Here is a 15,909-nt window from a genome sequence, read left to right as displayed (position 1 = left end):
GAAGAACAGCGGTCAAACAAGGGTTACATTGAGGACGTATTGAGAATAGTGTCCGCTTTGTGCAGCAAGTTGACTGTCATGGGTTTTTTTTTCTTTCTTTTTTTTAAACAACCTATTTTGGTAGTGCATGGTAGCTTTTCCATACAGCAGTAAAAGACCCGCAGCTGCCGAGATAATGTTTTTGGAGGTTGATAAGCTTTTGTATGTGATCATTAGTGAATGTTTATGAGGGTCTAAGTGCCAAGAATGTCAAAAAGCCAAAAGGTGATTTGTAACTTTTACATGTTTGATAAAAGGTTGGTGACGTTTGCTACAGTCAAAAAGAGTTGTAACATTTTACTGAGTGACTATGAACAGGATCTTATTTGTACAATGTTTTTAATGCGTTCAAACATTCCAATAGGTAGAACTGTGACTGAGGTAAGCACTTATTGAATACAACTGAAGTAATACATTTTCAAATTGAGCAAATATCATTGTAATTAAATCTTATGTTGAATAAATAGCATTCAAATCCGGTTTGTTGAACTATAAACTCTTCATGCCACTATACTTAACGTCTTTACTTGGTGTTCTGGTGCAACAGCAGCGCCCTCTACTGGTAAAACACTATGTATACAATTTCCCTCCATATTTATCAACCACCAAACTGTGCTTCTGCATATTGTATACTGACAGCATCCTCTGTGACCAGCTTACTAATTTATTTATGTTCAGACATAACTTTGCTTAACACACTGTTTAATAAAGTTTGTTTTATAACATTCGACTCATTTTACTCAAGTTTCACACCAATACCCTGCAATGTGACATGACAACTCGATGTGAACACGACAGTAGACCATACACAGTTTGATTTGTTTATTCTTTACCATATTGAACAGCAAAAGCAACTTTCCTGTTGAGTGTTTTACTGTAAACATATTCTGAAGTGATATTCTTCAAAAAACCCAATGGATTTATTGACTACCAAGTTCTTTTCTGTCCATCTAAAAAGTCCTTGGTTATTGTTTTGGTTGTTGGTTGCAGAGGCTACCAGTATGGCAACTATACGATCCAAGGATATTGAAGTTGAAATCATAAAAAAAAAAAAAGGACAACATAAAAGAAAACACTGTAAACCTAACATTTCGTTCTATTTGGGCTTTTTAGATGGACTAGTTGAACTGTTTGACAAATAAGACATTTCAAGAACCTGAATTCTGTCTAAGTGGGAGACTGAAAACAAGCAGCAGTCATTTAACTGAATATAGGTATATATTTCTCCATATATTTCCATGTACATTTTCTTGCAAGTCATTCCATCTGCAAGACTGTTAGTCAAGTGAATCCCTGTGAAGGGTGAAGTAAATTAGCACATTAGAGAAAGCAACTCAACTCTTACAATCTGGGACATTTTATTAAAAAAAAATGACATCTGGCAAAAAGAACATCCATTATGAAAATGTTAGAAAAGCCTACTCCTATTTAAGCTGAATGATAACAAAAACAATAACTGTTTCAAAGTAAGATAAAGGAGGCGAGTGTGTATCGCGGTTATGCATTTCAATGCATTTTTCACTGAGCTGTCATCTGCAGCCTATATCCATCCCTGTTTCAAGGCATATCTGGTAAAAAATAAAACATCAAGTCTCAAATAAAAAAAGAAAACCTGTCACACAGAACCTATGCAACACAGTGAGAGCGCAGGACTGAACAAGTGACTTGAAAGGTACCAAAGCAACTTGTTGCGCCAATTTTGGTTTTTGAAGTTACAAAAAGAAGAGTGTCAGAGGAAGTGTAAATACACTTGGCAGTATGTATGCAATTACAACAAAGCAGAATATAAATACAGCCGTGTTTTGGCTTAGTGAAAAAACAAACATGCATATCAAAAACCCTTCATACTCAATTCAAATCCCCCAAGTCTATACAGGTTTAATATAAAGATTGTTTGATTGAAAACTATTTAACTTAAGGGCAGAGAATTTTTTCTCATTATGAACTATTTTTTGATTGATTCATTGATTTCAGTTCTTTTCTTCTTACTCTTATTTTAAACATACCTGATCTTAAGCTTTTGGTCACTTCCATGCTCAATATACTGTGTGAACACTGAGATGGGACACTGATTATTTGGTTTCAGGGCAAAAAAAAAGAGAAAAAAAGGTTAATGTCCACAGTGGTAACGACTGTGGGTCTGACTTCTGTCTACTGATTTTAGGTGGTGTCAACAGGATAACTATCTTGGGCAATATCTCGTACATCAGGATCCACAATACACAAGTAAACAGTAAGCGCTGAAACATAAGCAGCTACCTCTTATTATGTAGCTTATACCTGTGACGTCTTGGAAAGAAAAGAAGAAAAAAAAAAAAAGAGCAAAAATAACGGATACGTTTTGCCGTGATACACCGACACACTGCACATAGAGAGACAAGTGTTTCGTCTTGTTTTCTGCGCACGCACGAGTGTGTTAGAAGAACGGGGATGTGTGAGGCTGACAGGGAGTTTGTGCTGGTAAAGCGTTGATCCCCAAGAAGAAGCCAAAGGAGATGCTGATGGGATCTGCACCATGGCTATTTTAGACCCACTAATAATCAGAGAAAGAAAAACAAACAAAAAACACAAGTGCACCTTCACTTACATCGTCCCAACACACGTTTTTAAACTATATCACATACACGCGGTCATTCACATTCTCTCGCCATCATCACACACACGCACGCACGATTGGGATCAGGCTGCACACTCAAGATACAGGTGTCTAACGTTGTTGTCGTGAAAACCCTGATGCGCCGCTTTTTCTTGAGTGCAAAATAAATCCCAGGTGTTCGGAGAGCCGGTGTCAGTTTTGGAGATTCTCACTTCGCCACGGAGCCTCTTTCCTCCTCCTCCTCCTCCTCCTCCTCCTCCGCCCCCCGGCCACCCAAAGCAGCTGGTTAGGATCAGAGAGAGTGATGGTCGGTACGAACGCAAGGTTTTTTTTTTTTGGGGGGGGGAGGGGCGTGGGGGGAGTTGTGGAGTGGGGTAGGGTGGGTTTCGCGTTTTAGCCGAAGTGATGGTTGGTTGGTTGTTGTTTCTTCTTTTAAAACATTTGGTCACTGTTGGATCGGGGGTGTGTCACGTGCACTGCTGATGAGCGCTCCAGGCCCCGCCCCCTGTTCAGTAAAGCCTCTTCTCGTAACTGTGGAGGCGAGAGAGAGAGAACGGAGTCAGTGATTGCTGTGATGCAAACTTAGTGTTGCTACCATGACTTTCACACTCATGCAACAGCTGCAATCGACTGTTACGCTACATTTGGCCAGCATTTGTTTTTTCCACTAATCTCGCTGCTGAAGAAAATAATGACGGGAACTAAAAACACTAATGCTTTTTTTTTTTTTTTTTTTTAACACACCGCATTGTCCTTCACAACCTCAGAGCTGGGATATTTCTGTTCGCAGCATTTCCTAAATGTCAACATCTAACAGGCAGTACAGCGCTGAAGCCAAACAGTTTAGCAGCGTAATTATGAAATCAACTGTGAGAACCAAATAAAGCACAGTTCTGAGTTTGCATTTCTGGCTGATCATATCACTTGTTCTCACCAATTTAACATTTTCAAAGAAAACTGCGTTTGTTTTTGCAAGTGGGAACAAAAAATAGAAAACTGCAATTTTGATAATGAGTTTAATTATAATTAACTTTTCTAATCATAATTCTACCTGGTGTTTGTGTGAGTGTTTTTTGTACTTACGAGTGGAGTCCGTGAACGCCTCCCTCCACCTGTGCAGACATGGTGCGCTTCTCAAACTTGAGCTCTCCGGAGTACATCATGGAACTAAGACAAAATGAAAACAATGTAAAATATAAAAACACTTATAAACAAAAACAGTATAATCTGGATTATGAACAGTGCTCCCCACTCACACAAACTACTCACCGGAGGACAGACAGACTCTTTGCTCCGATGTCCTGGCAGCCATGTTGGATACCGGCTATCAGGTATGGTACAAACTTATGGATGGACCCTTTGTCCTGGACCGAGCCCGACACGCCCTGGGCTACCTTCACTTTGTCGCCCTCACTGCAGCAAAGACATGATCCGATTTATAATCATCCAGTGGGAACACAACATGTTAAAGGGGAACTACGCAAGTCCAGTTGCTTTTCCTCTTTTTCGTAACCCTCCTCCTGGCCATGTGCATTTGTTTACAATGAAACCGTGAGAAAGCAATCAATAGAGCAGTAGATAACATTTTTTACGACGTGTGTATTTGTGCAAGTCTTATCTGTCATAAACAAGAAATTATGGGTTAGGTTTTTAGCCAAGAGACGCTCGGTGTAAGGCAGAGAGCCTCCATTCTCCCTGTAACAAGTTACATGTTATTTATTAAACCATTAAAATTACTCCGAAGCTGTTTAATTAAGGTAAAATCACATGCATTGTGCAGACACACACGTAATCTGTTTTGACTGTCTAGAGCTAGACTGCAGCTCTGTATTACTATCTACTGTAGTAACATGTTATGTCAAAATGTCATAAGAAAAAAGTATTATGAAGATAATGTATTTTGTGGGTAACGGGGGCAAGACTAGATAAGCTTTTGCTTCTCCTGCTTGTGTGTGTGTTGTGTATTGTATTATTTGAACTAAGATGATGATCTAATTTGACATGCCCGAAATAAACAAATAAATAAAATAGAATAAAAATGTAGCATAGTTGAGGTAAAAACTTTGCATAGTTCCCCTTTAAAAGCTGCACTTCAAATCAGAGTTGTAAACTCCCACGTACCTAAAATAACGTTTCTGGCTGCTGGTGCTCTTCTCCATGGCGTCCAGCGAGCCCATACCACGGTACTTTTTCAGCCGGACACCATCTGAGAAGAAGTACTCTCCTGGAGCCTCAGTGGTTGCCGCTAGCAACGAGCCCATCATGACTGGATTGGGGGAAAAAAGAAGAAAAAAAAAAAAAACAGGGTGAGAATTACGTCTGGGACACTTGTCACAACACTCTTGTGTGTGTGTCGCCATGTTTGAAATCTCACCAGTCGACGCTCCGAGCGACAGAGCCTTCACCACGTGGCCCACGGTCTGAATGCCGCCGTCCGCGATGACTGGCACGCCGAAACGCCGGGCGTACTCCGCTACCTTGTACACCGAGGTCCCCTGGGGCCGCCCACATGCCATGACTGGAAAAGAGGAAAACATTTTTGCCATGGAAACAAATCCCACAACACGACTCAGGAATAAATCAGCTGCCAAAATAAAAAAATAAATAATAAAAAAAAGAAAGAAAGCAGCTTCTCTTCTCCTCCTAACAAACAGATGTTTTAAGTTCATGTCCCTCTGCCGCAGCATGTTTCCTCTGTTCTTCTTGGCGAGCGTGACCTAGTCTGAGCACGAGAGGCCGGTCCCCATGGCAACCCAGAACGGGGCCTTGGCAGATCACCATGACAACTAGGAGTGGTCTCAGGGTGCTTGTTACCGCTAACACTTGATCGCCTTTTCTCCTCCTAACTGTAGCTCACAGCCAGGTAAAGGGCATGTAAAAGCCTAATGATGAACAATCTACAGCTCTTTATCTTTATTATTTCTTTTTATATTTAAACTTCACAGCTGCTTATGTAATAATCACAGAGCCGAGTACCTTCCTGCGTGATGCAGATGGAGCCGCAGCCCATCCCGACTCTTAGAGCATCCACGCCGGCGTCGATCAGGTTCTTGGCCTGGGCTGCCGTGACCACTGCAGGTGGAAGGACAACATGAAAACGGTCAGGAAGCGTGTGCAAATGAAGGCTGCCAAAAAAAGCAGGGAGTGCTTTGTGTTCAAAATCAAAGTCCTCTGACCAAAGCTTTATTCTATCCATACTGGGAGGGGGGGGGGGCAGCACCTGTGTGTTTAGTGTTCCCATTGGCAACAAAACTCACCGTTTCCTCCCACCACTTGCAGCTCTGCATACTTCTGTTTAATATAATTTATCATGTTGATCTGATACACCGAGTTGCCTTGTGAAGAGTCCTGGAAAAGCAAAAACATTCTTGGTTAAAGCAAATACTCTGTGCCTGAAGATCATTTTCAGATTCATGCATATACAAAAACTCTCTTCTCAAACCAATAACCAAACTTTGGTCGTGGCCTTTTCAGAGTTTTATTATAGACTGGTCCCAGTGATAAATATAGAGCAACCATCAGAAAACACCCACCAGCACAACAACATCCACTCCAGCCTGCACTAACAGATCCAGTCTGTATTTGTCGTCCTCCCTGGTGCCGATGGCGGCGCCGCACAGCAGCTGTTTGCGCGAGTCTTTGGACGCCAGCGGGTAGTCCCGGTTCTTCTTCAGATCCGTCCTGGCGATGATGGCCACCAGCTCGTCGTTATCGTTTACAATGGGAAGCTTGCCTGGTGGCAGAGAGAGAGAGAGGGTGAAAGGCGGGGTTGTTAAACTACATGAAAGGAGGCCAAACTCCATCTGGAACAAGCCGCGATTGTGCATGAACTTGTATTCACCTTTTTTACTGCGCTGTAGAATATCGTTGGCTTCTTTCAGTGTAACACCAGCTGGAGCCACGACCAGCTCCTCCCTCTTAGTCATCGCCTAGGAGACCGTCCACACAGTGTCAATGAGTGATGCCAGTAGAAACATTTTTAAACTGATTAAAATTAGAAACAAAAAGGGGGGGGGGGGGGGGGGGGAATGAATAAATACACACCTCCTCCAGAGGTTTGCCATGGTCTTTCTCAGAGAGGAAGTCGATGTCTCTGGAGGTGACGATGCCCACCAGTTTGCTGCCCATTTTGCCCGTCTCTGTGACAGGGATACCGGAGAAGCCGTGTCTTACTTTGGCCTCAAACACATCCCCGACCGTCTGGCGCGGACTCATCACGACCGGGTCCGTGATAAAACCCTGTTCAAACCTCTGGAAACCAAACCGGATCATAATTATTATCATTACTGCTGTTTAGGCAAAGCAGGGAAAAGCAGCACCAAAACCAAACACCACCACAAACACACACACACACACACAGCTAACAGCAATAAGTGGATTGTAATACGCACACAAAAACACACACACAAAAAGACAAAACACACACAAAAAAAAACAGAACACACACATACACAAAAACACACACAAAAAAAAAACAGAACACACACACACACACACAAAAACACAAAAAATACAGACAAACAAAACACAGAGAAGACAATTACCATAGCCTATACAGGGACAAGACAGGAAGTGAGTTGAAAAACAGAACAAAAACAAAACTACTACCAAACCATGCTTAGTGAACATCTGTCTTCACTTTAGTTTATCACAGAGATGATTATGGATATTTGTGCATGAAGGATAATCGTTGTTTACCTTAACCTTGCGAACCTCATTGGCTTGAAATTCTGGTGTGCAGTTGTGGTGAATGATGCCGATACCTCCCATTAGCTACCGAATCCAAAAAAAAAAGGAAAAAAAGGATGTGTTGTTGATTTTAATACAATGCAGTTCAGGAGATAGAAATGTTCTCTGCAATAATCTTTAGTATCTTACCGCCATTGCAATAGCCATGGCCGACTCTGTGACGGTGTCCATGGGGGAGGAGATGAGAGGGGTCTTCAGTGTGATCTTCCTGGTCAGTGCTGATGTCAGGTCCTATGAGACAAGAAGATACACATGCACATTTCCAAGTTTTAACATTGGTGACATTTTGTAGATAAGCCACTAGGGGGCAGACTGAACAAGGCAGATGTACAGACTCTACTGTCCTGTCTTTAAGTGGTTAATGCCTTTAAATCCCATTCAATGACACTGTAAGACATGAGGATAAATGACAAGAGGCCATTAAGCTCAGTATAAGCAGACTTTTATCAAGATATGTACATTACAAGAACTCCTTGTGAGCAAAAATGTGTATAATATAAGCTTTTTGTGTCATTATATGTCCGTGGTCCATCTACAACAGCCCGTTCCCTGACATCTAAAATATGGGAACGACTCATACAGCTGTGTCTCTCTTTAACTTCTGACTCATTCCCACAACAGCCAGTGCCAGGTTTTGCTATCTTCACCTGGGGGGAGTGAAAATAATGACATTCCTCGCACATGGGAAAACCCGGACGTGGGATGTATGAGGTCCAAGCTTTTTACTCCTTATCTGAGGCAGACATAAACTATGAAGGCCTCTGGCTGCTTTTCTCAAAAGGTTCACGGCGAAGGCAAAGAGAAATCACCTAACACCACCTCTCCACTCGGAGAGAGCAAAACTGCACTAACCTGCTAAAATTCTGAGAGTTAGAGAAAGCATGTCGAGAACATAACAACCCCGAAGAATTTCCCACAACGGCTCCTGGCACACGTGGCCCCTCGTCACATTTTTAAACCTTTAAAGTATATCTCAAGGACATTTAAATCGAATGCAACTGGACTTGGTTATTTGTCTGGGAAGACGTTTCACCTCTCATCCAAGAGGCTTGTTCTCATCTGACCTGTCTCAGCCTGGTCAGATTGTTTCGATTTAAATTTCCTTGAGATAACTATGACCTGGACAAATGAGAATATTCACAGGCCTTTAAAGTATAGTGCAGATTTCATTTCTACTGAGCTGCCCTGTGTGGACATGAACTACTCCACAGTTGTGACTCAGGCCAAATCTGGAAGCATTTGTGTTATTCAAGCTTGAATAGGCCCACTATCCTGTGGAAAAAACTAGGGCAGGCCGAGACTCTGTGGAGACAACTAACCCATGACAACACGGCGGGACGGACAAGCAGCTCACACAGTGATGCCAGCTCGCTGCTAACGCTGAAGGAACGAGCAAGCAAGAGAGAGAGATTAGAGATATCAATTAAATTAAAAAGCCTCCCGAGATGGACGGCAGCAGAAGAGAGGGATTTCATCTATAAAAGCTTCGGGAGATTAACATCCGTCTCTCTCGTCTGCTGCGGGAGACGGATGAGCAACCGACCAGACGCAAATGTAAACACAAGGGGTGAGGCAGCAGCCAGTGGGTGACCACAGCGGGCAAAAAATAGCAGGGCAGCAGGGCAGGGGGAGAAGAAATGATGCAGACGCTTTTATATGGGCGAAAGCAGAACTATTTTTGCGTGAGCTGCAATTACCAAAATGGCGCTGAGGTCTGGAGTGAAGAGGTTTGTTTAAGAAAAAAAGAGAGAGAGAGAGACAGACTCTGGTGTAATAAGGCTGATGGTAAGAGAATCAGGTCTGCCAAGAGGCGCCTGGCTGCTGACGCTGCGTCACTGTATGTTCATCAAACTGAGGAGGCGATGGGCTTTTGTCTGAGTCGTCTGTAACCGCAACAGCAGCTGCAACTCTCAAATATCTGCAGCCGTCGTCGTCGTGTAGACTCACCACTTCGTCCGACGTGAAGTCGATGAAGCCAGGTAAAATCAGGAAGTCACTGAAAGACATAAGCAAAAAACACAGGGTAAGCCGCCAACGCTTATAGGGACTCGGGCAGTGAAAAAGACATCCACAAAACAACATTTTGTAGTCAAAAGTCTACAAAATAAAAAGAGAAACTTGAAAATGTTTCCCTACATTCTGAGTAGGATGATTTCACAGGGTGAGCAGAAAAGAAAAACATGGGAAACCAACACAGATGCGAATGTGACAGATAAATGTAAAAAAAAAAAATGGCCCAAAATGTGAATGAACTTCTGATTTCAATCATTAAAGTGTAATCAAATATTCATTATCTTTTTTTCCTACTCCTTTGTTTCTGTAAAACCTTTCCAACTAGGACTAAAGTATGGTGAATGATTGCTGGATACTGCGTCTCCTGATGGTTCCCAGAATATTACTAAATGGCCAAGTGCCTAAGTGCAGACAGTGAATTTAGATGGGTACGTTCTGTGCTTGGTTAAAAAAAAAAAAGAAAAAAAAAACTACAGTTGCCCTCTTTCAGCTCTTGGCCTGTATAAACACAATGAAAAGGAGGAGCAAGATGACTGGAAGAGCGTTGGCAGACAGGACTGGTGTGTTTGTTTTTCGACCAGAGTCTGTAAAACTTTGTGGGTTTTTGCAGATGGGTGTGAAATCGGGCAGGAGGGGGGGGGGGGGGGGGAGATGGAAAAGATGGAGGAATAAGGGCGGCTTTGTGTTGCTGTGTACATGATGGAGGAAACTGGAGGATGGAAAACCAAAGGCAAGAATAATAAACAGACAAATAAGTAAATAGTACACAGTACATAATTAAATCTAAATAAATTGCAGCTCAGGGAGAAGGGATGGAGCCACTCTGTTGACGGATCGCCCTCGTGTTTTTTCCTGTCACACTATAGATGGGACACTGCGAGGGAGGGGCCCAAAACACCCACAAACCAACAAGCAGGAAGTCCAGAACACATCTGCTAGCATTTAGTGGCCACCACAAACCTCATCTGCTCTCATAGTCGGGATCGGTCCTACGCAACAGCCCATTGAGTCGGCGGCTTTGGTTGCTAAAGAAACTATTATGGTTTTCCATTTGAATGTTAAATGTAGACAAATGCAGGATGCTAAGCAGGCGTGTTGCCAAAGTACACCCTGCTTGTGCATAGTCCTGGCTGGGGAATGAAGTAGCCTACAATACTTTGACCATACCTTAAAAACAGACACCTAGACCAATCAAAAGCCACCAAAAAAGACTATTAATACACTATGATTGGCAGCAGGAATTTCATTTTGTTGCAGGCACAAAAAGATCTGCGTGTAAACGTACCAGCCTACGTCTGTGGTAATTGAGTGTGGGTTACGCTTCTCTGTTGTGTTTTTATGTGGGCGAGTTTGGGGTTTACCGTGGAACTTACCCTGAAGAATTTAATGAGGCGAGACGGATCAGATTTAGTGGTAATCAAAAGAAAAGCGCAGGCCGTGATGGTGCACAGCGCTGCACCATGTGGTTTAATATGTAAAACTCAGATGATATAGCCATGAGTTAATGGCAACAACCCAGTATTTACCCAGAATCAATAGCCTGGGGCTTGTGTAAAGAAGTGTGGATGTATATTACCATGTCTATACATGTACCATATAATAACATACTAACAAACTGTAGGAGTCAAGGAAATGCACTAGGGCACCTTTACTTTTGAGGCCATTTCAGGAGTGCAGACAGAAATATGGAGAGTCAAAGTTATTATTCTGCAGGAAGCTGTTTCTCTCACAAAGCTGTTTCCATCTTCCTGTGTATCACTGACCTTCTTTGGGTGGCTCACTTTCTTTTTCTCTTCTGATTGAACTAGTAAATGAAAAGACTCTCAAGCCCAACTTTAGATTTATGAAACAAATATAAATAAATATGTAACGATGGCGGGCCGAAACTTGGACCTGCTTCAGAGAGATCTGATAATAATAATAAAAGCTGAAACTCTTCCAATAAAATCTGTCAATGTATTTCAAGTTATTTCACACTAACTAGTGTTACTGGAAGTTTGAAATGGAGGACAAAATGGCTCGTGGACACCCGTGCAGACTCTTTCATCCCAACAACCGAAAAACCCATTCACCCCAGTTCCTCCTGCTGTTCACATGATGTCAATTCAGGCCATCATGTGGGCAACCTTTCCTTTGGCCGTGATGCGCTCGATTACAGCATGGAGGGTGTTATTCAATCACATGTGGACACACTCAAATGTCGTTATGTTTTCTATTCAATTAGCCAAAGCAGAAGCAGCAGGATTAGAGCAAAGAGTTGGAAGGATTTCAGCTGATAGAAATCTTCCAAATGCGGTCGAAATGTAATTTTGTTGGCCTTATGCAACTGATAATTATCTGCGTTATGTTAATGTTAATGGGCATTTCAGGTAATGGCTGTGATGGTTGTCACACTGTATTGTAGAGATAAAGCACAGCGATGGCTTCAGGAGAACATTTAGCGGTGCAAGTGAAAGGTAAGAAGAGATGGCATGCTTCTCTGTGTCTAACAACCACTACAAGTGAGATGCATAATGTTTGTTATTTATTATTGATAAAAGAAAAAGGGTGATTACATGGATTAATTGTGAAAATCATTTTAGTCAAAATGCATGGTGCTTTATGATGATCTATAAAGCACTGTAGTAAGTAAGTACAGTAAGTAAGAATGAGAAATTAGTGCTTTAAAAGTACTTTTAATAAAGCAAAGTGTTGGTAATAAAGTGCACAAGCTGCTCTGTCATGCATGACGCATTCACAAGACAGGTTGTGCACTTTGATGGTTAGTTGAGGTTAATAATGTAGCTCTGCCGTCTGGAAGCAAATTTCATCCCCATGACCAAGATTAGGTTGAGCCCTCCACCAAGCCCCCCATTTATCTACTGCATTTGTGCGCCTCCATGACAACCAGATTTGAGATTTTGAGATGGTTCATTTCATTCAGAGCAAAAAGTTGTGGGGGTTTTTTTTTTAAAGAAGGACAATCATTTGCTTCCCCTCCCTCTATGAATAACACTATCTGGAGAGACAGAGGATTTTAACAGCACAATTTTCAAAACAGTTTAAAGATGACTGTTTTACTCACTTGTAAGTCAACCCATCTCCTTTAGAGCATAGCTCTTCAGCCGTATGACCATCGGAGACAACACACTGTTGGTCAGATCTGCTGGTTCAAAATGTGTTGGCCATTACAAAGCACTGGTGCGTACACTTCACCTGCCCATTGTGCGCAGGTGAAGTTTTAAAATAAGGAGACCTTATTTTCAATTGATTTAATTACTTAAGTGACATTAAGGGGAAAAAAGACTAAATCAAAAGTCTGTGATGCAACAAAACTTACTTGTATGTAAGGCCATCTCCGATGGAGAAGAGCTGCTGAGCTGAGAGTCCATCTTCAGGTACATAGCCCGTACCACCGCTGATTAGGTAATCCGCCATGCTGCCAAATGACAAGAGAGAGGCGAATTTAATCAGCTGTGCAGAATCACATTGGTGAGGTTTATTTACAGAAAATGAAAGGATGCACTGCAAGAAACACTACACATCCACTTCGCAGGCATCTAGGCTTCAGTGACCTTCTCACAGGAAGACATAACTATGGCAACATCAACATCCCCTCAGCCAGCATCACGGCCTGTTCGCCTCCAAGATGAAAACGTTTCCTTTTTACTTGTGATAACAAACCATTAATCATCCTGTGTTTTGATGTGAACTTGCAACCCTGGTGGAGCTACATAACCGAACATGAAAACACACATTTCATCCATTGATGTAAGATTTCATCATAACAGCAACATTAAAATGTGACTAATCAACAATCGAGCATACGTCATCATCATAAAAAACTACCGTGTTTTTTGAGTCGTGAAAGAGACAGACAGACTGCATTAATTAATCGTCTACACTAAAAATATAACACCGTTATAACATCATTTGAACGCATCAGGGTACAAGCATGGCAGATGATGACAACAGTGCAGCAGCAGCAGCAGCAGCGGTACAAACACGACCGCGTGTCGGGGAAAAATATGACCCACTAACATTTTACTGGACCGTGATAGACACTGGTGTAAGTTAGGCTTTCTATTTCAAGCGGGTGATTCTCGGGTCAAATGCTATAAATAAAATTAATGAAAGATGGTCTTAAGAGCATACATCATCCTCATTTTCTCCCCCCCCTAACTGTTACCCCCGACTCGCTCGGTACCGTCTGCTGGCCCGGTGACCTACATTACATTATCAGCAGCTAGCAAACATTAGCTACTTGCGCTGCGCAGTCGTAGATAGTAAAGCAATAATACACACAAAAAGATAACAAAACAACAACATGCTTCAGACCTGTCTTCGTTTTTATAAGTGAAGCGACAAAAACAGCATCCATCATGCCGCTGTTCATCCATGATAGCCTCTATGATCTCTCTCTATTCAGATCTCCCTACCTGGTTGGTTAAACACTGTAACATCCACCCCAAACATGAAAACACTGCACTTTGCCTTTTATAACACTGGCTTGTGTTAACCTGAGCGAATAAAATGGGAATAACAGGTGAACTAACCAACACCAGAGCTTGGATATTTTCCTAATCAGTACAATTGTTGAGTGTTTAATCCATGCCGGATTGAAGAGTGCATCCTATTATAGACAAACCATCTGTCCTTTTTTCCCTACCATGCCTAAACGTGGTAGTGGGAACAGAGGCAACGCTATTTTACCAGGTTTGTTGAACCGAGTTTGGTGAGGCGTTCAGGGGCCACCGGTCCACCCGGCATATGTTGCATTCCGTTTGATAATGCCATATCTAACTGTTATCGGGAGCGCAGCCAGAGGGAAAAGGTGGTGCTACTTCCCTTGAAAATGTATGTCAATCTATCTTTTTAAGAAGAAAGGCACTGCTTAAATTAATTAGACTCAAATAAACACGTCACACTGACACCAGACAGAGGAGGACTCAGGACTGGACACTGTTTTTATAAGCTAGTTGGCAACATGGCTGACACTTTCTTTCCCCTTTTACCAACATTCATTAACATTCGAAAGCGTAAATTCAAATACGTGGTGTAGTAGCGACCGTTACAAAACGTTACAATACAAATTTGACGTCACCTCGTTGAATTATTTTTCTTTTTTTTTGGTGAAGAAGCAGCATCAGGTAAAGTCTATGTTGAAATGACGATAAGATAAAGCTTTCACGTACGTGGTAGATATACATTAATAATTCACGTTATGCCCATGTATCTGAACTTTCTTTTTTTGGCAGAGGACGAAAGACCACATCTACATTTGACTTGCAGACATGTGCGGAGTAGCCACATTAGCATTTAGCATTAGCGGCGTGGTTGTCATTGCTGCTAAAGCTGCAATTTCTATTAGCATGTAAGAAAGCCTTTAAAACCCCACACAGCTCCCTATTTAACACTAATTCCGACATCTTTTCCCCTAAAAACCGGGTAAAACGTGAGCTGGTGCAGCTGCCTCTTGAAGCCGCTGATGCCCACGTTGACTAAAAAGGGAAGCAGCAACTTTCCCAGGAGGAGCGAAGTCAATGGGGCTGTGCAAAGCGAGCAAAGCGATGGCGGCGGACGCGCTGACTCCGTTTTGTTCGTTTGTTTTTCTTTACCTCGAAGAAGAAACTAGAAGGAGAAAACGCTGGTCGCTCTCGGTGGCTCCAAGATGTCAGCGTGCAGGTCTGCATTAAAGAGAAACACAAGCGTTTGCTCGTCGCAGACAGTGCGTGTTGGTGTTATGTACCAGCGGCGGCAGCGTCACATCCCCTCTCTCTCCCCTCAGAGGCGTGTTTAACCCTCTGCGTCCTGCTCGTGCGAAAGCAGACAGAGATAGGGGGGGGGGACCAGTGTAGGAAATACCGTAATAGAAATGCTGAAATACTAGTTCATCAGCCCGGGTAGGTTAAACTCTTAAACGCTTGCAGTTATGTGGGTATAGGTTAATACAAGACAGGTGTTCTTTACTTTCTTTTGTAGGCCTATAGGCTATTTCAGGGTAGCCTACCTAAACTTCACCCTCATAATGCATGTTTATACCTTTAAAAAAGAAACTGTCACTCCACTTTGCATATTTAACTATCTAAATCACATATTTTACACATGAAGGTTTTCCACACAACCATCATATTGTAAAATGCTATGAACTACCATTGATTCAACTTGCCAGTAGTAGTAGCCTATTGCTGGATAAGGAGTACTGCTAATACTTTATACTTTTTGCTGATACATCCACCTCTTTTTTGTTATGAAGTGCTTTGTCATTGCAGTACTAAGGGAACTGAATATTAACCAATGAGTTTTGGCAGTTTCAGTTTTAAGCATTGTAGTTTGTGGAACATTTTCATTTCAGGTATAAAGTATCTATCTATCTATCTATCTATCTATCTATCTATCTATCTATCTATCTATCTATCTATCTATCTATCACTGAAAGGGTAAATCATGTACCCTACGATTTGGGCACATTGATTTATTGATGGATCCCTTCCCTTGATTTTCCTCAATCTAAAGAAATGTTATGTTAATTC

At 42.0% G+C, this 15,909-nt stretch overlaps 1 protein-coding gene across 3 annotated transcripts; it reads right to left on the bottom strand.

The window, feature by feature from the left end:
- Positions 1 to 852: 852 nt before the first annotated feature.
- impdh1b (IMP (inosine 5'-monophosphate) dehydrogenase 1b) lies at positions 853 to 15,142 on the bottom strand. 3 transcript variants are annotated; one of them, XM_083999186.1, is made up of 16 exons: positions 14,995 to 15,132; positions 12,717 to 12,815; positions 12,462 to 12,539; positions 9,332 to 9,380; positions 7,514 to 7,615; positions 7,334 to 7,408; positions 6,680 to 6,886; positions 6,477 to 6,564; positions 6,169 to 6,368; positions 5,893 to 5,983; positions 5,612 to 5,707; positions 5,010 to 5,153; positions 4,757 to 4,901; positions 3,905 to 4,048; positions 3,719 to 3,802; positions 853 to 3,166 (listed from the first exon to the last, which is right to left on the bottom strand). In XM_083999186.1, exons 2-16 carry the CDS (start codon positions 12,812 to 12,814, stop codon positions 3,145 to 3,147), a joined length of 1,623 nt encoding a protein of 540 aa, XP_083855312.1. In that variant the 5' UTR covers position 12,815; positions 14,995 to 15,132; the 3' UTR covers positions 853 to 3,144. The 3 variants fall into 3 exon arrangements, with proteins under 3 accessions (XP_083855312.1, XP_083855313.1, XP_083855311.1); XM_083999187.1 differs by lacking the exon at positions 12,462 to 12,539 and having other exon boundaries at positions 14,995 to 15,142; XM_083999185.1 differs by lacking the exon at positions 12,462 to 12,539 and having other exon boundaries at positions 6,169 to 6,564; positions 14,995 to 15,142.
- Between the last annotated feature and the right edge of the window lie 767 nt (positions 15,143 to 15,909).

This window comes from Trachurus trachurus (genome assembly GCF_905171665.1).
Source record: "Trachurus trachurus genome assembly, chromosome: 23".
Classification (NCBI taxonomy): domain Eukaryota; kingdom Metazoa; phylum Chordata; class Actinopteri; order Carangiformes; family Carangidae; genus Trachurus; species Trachurus trachurus.
Note: the sequence above shows the minus strand (reverse complement) of the source record. Positions and strands in the feature narration are given on the sequence as shown.